Here is a 6155-nt window from a genome sequence, read left to right on the forward strand (position 1 = left end):
TTCGGTTCAAATCATTCGACTCAAAAAGTAATCAATTCCACTCCTGCTTAAGCGATTTTGGAAAAAAAACAGAACATTGAAATTACTTGGCGAACCTTTTCCTGGAGGAGAATAGGTAAACAACATCTACGGATTACACGTTAAGATTAACCAAACAAAGCCTTTCCGCTGGCACGACATGCATTACTATTTGTCATATTGATCAAAATTGCATAAAGGGGATGTGTAATGGAGACGAGGAAGAACCAAGAACTTCGTTTATAACCAGTAAATCAGATACTATTAATCCATATTATCCGATCCTCAGTACCAAAGCTCGTTCTGAATTAAATAATATATCAAGCGTTGAAAAAAATGTAGTTACATCTAATGGCGTGAAAGCATGCAAATGTTTCTACTGGCCATATGACCTTTGAATGGCCATTAAGACTGCACAAGGTTTTAAAATGATCTCATGCAGAGGCAGAAGCTGAGAGTAGGCCGTTGTGCCTAAGCAGCGGTTCTGGAGAAGGTTCCCGACCTCTAAATTGCACGAAAACCTGAATACGTATCCAAAAATCGTTAAGAGTCTTGGACAAGAAAAGAATGAGCAAACATAAGAAGACAGAGACATGTTTAACCCCTACCTCCAATGGAGCCTTTCCACCTCCAAGAGCAAGAACGGTCTCCCTGAATCTGTGGCCTGTTTCTTTCACAGCCTACTCAAAGTTAAAGCCACTATTAGTTGAATTGTGATATTCATTAAAATGACAGCTATAAGAGACTACTGAATCAAAAGTAAACTTTCTCAAACTTTACCTTCTCATTCTCTAGCCCAGCATCCTCGAATGCAGAGAAGGCGTCTGCAGACAAAACCTCTGCCCACTACAAAAATTGGAAAATAACTTTGCACTTAGATGTGGTTAAAGGCAAGTCTTAAATTGCAATCTAACACATTTTTATTTTTATAAGAAAACCTAAAACATATATTCTTCCCGAGAAACCATTTTTCATAGAAAAGAAAGATTTGAAAAGACATAACTACCCTCTTTTAACCCCACAATATTTATACATAAATACAAGTAAGTAGTAACTGGAAAAATATAGGAGCTAAGAACCACTAAAAGATAGGAGAAGCACCTTGTAACTGTAGTATCCAGCAGCATATCCACCCGCAAAAATGTGACTGAAACTGCAAAGGAACTTATCCTCTGGGAGTGGAGGAAGCACTTGGGTTCTCTTAGAGACCCGTCGGTCAACACAATAGACTGATTCTGAGCCACCCGGAACATATTTTGCATGTAACTCAAGATCAACAGTTGCAAATCTCAACTACAAGAACAATTTTATGGCCACCGGTAAGCATTTCCACAGCACCACAAGTCATGGCATTAACGTCATTAATGATTAGAAAAAAGAAGAAAAAATCCATGGAACAAATTACACCCTTGGACAATCTAGATGTCTAGAAATAAATAACAGAACGCAAAGGAAACGATCCAACAGAGACCATTTGGGCAAACACAGCCACTGTTGTATGAACTAGTATGACCGAAAAAATCCGTTCAGTGGCTATTACTCTTTTCAGAATATTTTTGGAGAACCTACTATTGGCACAACTTGATTGTTGAACTAGACCTGAAGACAAACCATGAATAACCATACAACCCATAAAATGTCAAGTTAGAATATGTTAAACGAGTTGTTTCCAATTTCTGAAGACCTGATTTAGAAAGTTGGTTCACATCCTGTTTCTCTCTCCATCCAACTTCCAAGTACACAGGGAAAGGCCAACAATATGTATCTTAGCTTTAGTACACTGAAAAAACCTTGGAAATGAACCAGCAGAACAGTATATGTCAAATGCACTTTCTGGAGAGATTAATGTAACCCACGAGGAGTTTTAGGGGGAAAAAATAATACGATTCCTACCTCAAAACATGAAGAATTTGGAATATAGTTGGTTAATACTAAAGGGTGGAAAGAAAGATGTATCAAGAGATTATTATTAAAAAAAGTAACAGAGGACCCAGAAAAAGAGAAAAGTGGGCAGTGCTCACCTGCCGAAGGCTCAAGGTACCAGCACGAAAAGTCCTAGCAGTAAGAAGCTTCTTGTATATGTCTTCTGGGAGACTCTCTCCAGTTTCATGATGCTTAGCAATGCCCATCAGAGTATCCCTGCAACAGCCATCAAGAAAATGAGTAATCAACAGATGACTGATCCAAAGGAAAGAAACACGGATATCTTCAATTATATCGCAACTCCTCATATCCTTTTGAGGTGCTGTATATTACAGCATGATGCAATATCTGAGGCTGAAACTAAAATTCTACAAACTCAGAGAAAGATAGCATTCAAAGCCAGGGTAGGCATAATTAAGTTAGTTCCATGAAAATTACACGTTGATGATAAGTTAAAGGTTATCTATGGGCAGGAGTGAGAAGAAGAAAATATTTCATGATTAAATAAAAAGTAAAATCTCGGTCACATATGGTTATAGAAACGGGCAAGGACAAGCAACTTATATAGAACGATTAAATAATACAATTTGCATAAAAATACAATGTCTTGAGCGAGTACACTATGGAGCATCAGTTGTCAGTACTAACAAGTTAACATAAAGTGAGACATGCGAAAGCACTAATTAGATCCACGTAACAATTATACGAAGCGTCTGGTAGAATTATCAACAAGTCATACTCCTAAAGTGCAAAAAGGATTGACAAATAAGTTGTTTATCAAGAAGAGAGGACAACAAATAGAAAACATCTTCTGTCGGGAGACAGACAGAACCCGCTGAAGGAAAAATCAATATAACAAGCTGTTCCGAATCTCTGCCTGCTCCCAACTTCATTTATTGAAAGATCTCAAGTACAACAAAATGAAAAAACTGGTATTAAAGATGCCTAACTAAAATATACTTTTAAGAATATAAAAATGTCTCTTTTTACAACAGAGCAATTTGTTGATTTAAAGCTTGAAAGAATGGTTTGTCCTCCGCTTTGGTTTTGAAAACCATCGTGGCGAACTAACTTGGTAACGCAACCAAAACCAGATGTTTAAAGTATCATTGCTAAGACATCATTGTACCTGTGATAGCACCAATTTTCCATGAATTGTGATGGTAATTCCACAGCATCCCATTCTACGCCCCTTATACCAGCAACCAAACCCTCATCCTGCTTAGTGAGCATATGCTGAAGGGCGTGTCCAAATTCATGGAAGACAGTCTCAACCTACAAAAGCAGGCACGTAATCAACACCAAAAACACACCTAATGATAACTTAGATGCTGTCTTATACTACCATAAATTTTCGTGAACCTATAAATATAAACCTGATTTGAAGCATCATAAAATATCTCATAAACAAGCTAACAAAGAAGTCAAGAGCGCATAAGATTTTACTGTTAGTCAAGAACTTGAACAAGAGGAGGATCACTCATGTCAGCAAGTGCTATATGTGGAGATGTTTGGAAGAATATGTGGATCAACTCTTACTACATTGTTAGGCAGCTATGCGCTTGCGAGGGAGATTCTGAATTGGTTCAGAATACAGTGCGTCATGCCAAGCACAGTGAAAGAAGCACCGTAATCTGAGCTTTGAGAAGAAGAAAGAGAAGACCGAGACATGGGATGTTGCCCTACTAATTCATATGCGGATAATATGGAAAGAGAGAAATAGGAGAATGTTTGAAGAGTTGAGAAGTATTTTCTGTGTGTGAAGGGTAGCCTCGTGCTTCTAGTTTCTTTTTGGTGTACCCATGAGGTTCCTGTTTGTATAGATGATTGGATGACTAGTTACAACAACAACAACAACAACCCAGTAAAATCCCACAAGTGGGGTCTGGGGAGGGTAATATGTACGCAGACCTTACCCCTACCCCGAAGGAGTAGAGAGGCTATTTCCGGAAGACCCTCGGCTCAAGATAATAAGAAAAACAAAAACAAAAAGGAGAGAATATTAGTTTCACCACTGAGATCATATGAAAAATAGGAACATAAAATGCAGAAGGAAAAATGCAAAACAAAAATGATGGCTAGTAAGTAGGTCCTGCACCGAAAAGCGAAAATAGTAAGACACGACAATGCCCCTAGCTACTTCAGACAAAAACCCTACCAGACTAGGCTCACAACAGTACAAGGTAACGCAAGACTCAGCTACCTCCTAGCCTACAACCGTAATACTCGACCTCCATAACCTCCATAACTTCATACTCGACTTCCTAACTTCCTAGTTAGAGAACCATAAATTTAGCCTAGGCCTCTTTATCCATTTGTATACTACTTGTACATGGGGGATTTCCCCAGCATTAATAAGATCGTTTACATTAACAAAAGAAATTTCCAAAACTAAAAAAGCAGTTAAAACATCTGCTCATCATCATAGAGTGGAAGAAGTAATAATCTATTTTCCGCTTAAGAACCCTCAGGGGTTGGCCTGGTGGCAATAGACTTGAGCCTTGAGGTTTGCTCCCTTTCAAGGTCTCAAGTTCGAAACCCACTATGTGCAAACAATTTCTGAGGGCCATCGGACTGGGTAAAACCTGAATTAACCGTGGTGCACTTGTGGGAAACTCCTTGCCGAGGGCCTGTGCACCCCCGGGATTAGTCGGGGCTCTTAGAGACTCGGACACCCGGTGCAAATCAAAAAAAAAAAAAATCTATTTTCCACTTAATGTTTCCTGTCGCCACTAGCTTTTCGAAACTAAGGGGATATTGTTCCTTACTGCTCACAGAAACATCCAAACCTACATTTTACATTTGCATATCCTTCTGAAATCCTTTCCTTCTACTCTTTAGACAATAACTCTTTCTTCTTTCAATATGAGAGTCCTCTTCTTCATTCTCGCATTTTGCTAAAGCCCGATTTTGTTTATTTGCACTTGTTGATTGGAAAAACCAACACCAAAAGTCCTCCCTTCGTCTCCTTCTCCTCCCCTACTCATGTCCCTCCTTCCAAGCCCACCACGAATCACCCAAAAGAAAATTATTAGAAACACCCACTATGATGCAAAGCTTAAAGAGTAGGAGATTAGCCAAGGCTGATGCCATACAATGCAGCACCATACCTTACTGAGTTATTAGTCCAACCATTTCGGAACACCATGAATTGTAGGTACTTAGAGTCAAAATACATGCTTACCTCGCGGAATGTCATTAGGCTGGGTTTATCCCCAACTGGTGGCATTTGATTACAAACCATGTGGGCAACAGGCAATCTAGCAGAGGCACCATCTAGTGATAATACACGGCTTCGGCTAACAACTTCATCCATCCATGCACCTCCACGTTTCTCAGACGGACGAGAGTATGGATCAAAATAAAAGTAGGCAATGGGACTTCCAGAGGAATCATTCACGCGGTAAAACCGCACATCGTTGTTCCAAACCTAGAAATCACATACACATTCATGAACAACATTATTTGCCACTCCATACAGGAGCAGGAAGAGAGGTAAAAGAAAAGGCAAGTGAACAAAATCTTACCGGAGCTAATCCATCAGCAGGCTCAACATTGATACCAAACAGCATATTTACAAGGCTGAAAAGACCATCCATAACCCTAGGCAATGAAAAGTATGGGCGTAGTTCTTCCTGTAAATAAGCAGCCTATGAACTTACAGCTGTACAAACAAGTATCAAGAGGAAGTTCTATAATGTCTAGATTTATAGAATGCACAAGGTAGTGGTCCACTAACAAATAAGGGACAAATTATAAGACTTTACTTACTTACTGGCCAAACAAGAAAAAAAATAAGAAAGTTACATTAATATTAACAAAGGAAGTACTAAAAAAATTGCAGCTAAAAACAACAACAATACAAGTGTATAGTAACTACAGAATGAGGCTAAAATCTATATTCTACTTAGCAAGATATTCATGGTCTCCAACTCTTAGGATATCATGTACAACTAAGTTTGTCTGGTTTTTTTTTTTTTTTTAGGGGGGGGGGGGGGGGGGGGGGAAAGGTAGTTTTGAACCCAGTTTGTTATAAAGTTTTGTATAAGAAAGGACGATCAGGAACTAAAATACTCGTCAGACTATCAGAAAATAAAAGGACATCACAAGAAAGGCAATTCAAGAAATGTATAAAAAAAAAAAATCACATCCGTCCATGCACACAGTAAGCTGTGCTAAAGGGTATTATTTCCAATCAACACAGGAAAAAAAAA

The 6155-nt window shown here is 38.7% G+C and overlaps 1 protein-coding gene across 1 annotated transcript in view; it reads right to left on the bottom strand.

Moving 5' to 3' along the window:
* Window positions 1-240: 240 nt before the first annotated feature.
* Window positions 241-6155, bottom strand: part of LOC109209411 (probable cytosolic oligopeptidase A) — a 9934-nt gene continuing 4019 nt past the window's right edge. The window contains exons 9-16 of the mRNA XM_019372670.1: window positions 5469-5581; window positions 5126-5371; window positions 3071-3216; window positions 2040-2157; window positions 1120-1311; window positions 799-864; window positions 627-698; window positions 241-539 (exon numbers count right to left, since the gene is read on the bottom strand). Coding sequence (XP_019228215.1) covers window positions 453-539; window positions 627-698; window positions 799-864; window positions 1120-1311; window positions 2040-2157; window positions 3071-3216; window positions 5126-5371; window positions 5469-5581 — 1040 coding nt within the window. The 3' untranslated portion in view covers window positions 241-452. The remainder of the gene's footprint in view (window positions 540-626; window positions 699-798; window positions 865-1119; window positions 1312-2039; window positions 2158-3070; window positions 3217-5125; window positions 5372-5468; window positions 5582-6155) is intronic.

The sequence above is a fragment of the Nicotiana attenuata genome, unplaced genomic scaffold, assembly GCF_001879085.1.
Source record: "Nicotiana attenuata strain UT unplaced genomic scaffold, NIATTr2, whole genome shotgun sequence".
NCBI classification, from domain to species: Eukaryota; Viridiplantae; Streptophyta; class Magnoliopsida; order Solanales; family Solanaceae; genus Nicotiana; species Nicotiana attenuata.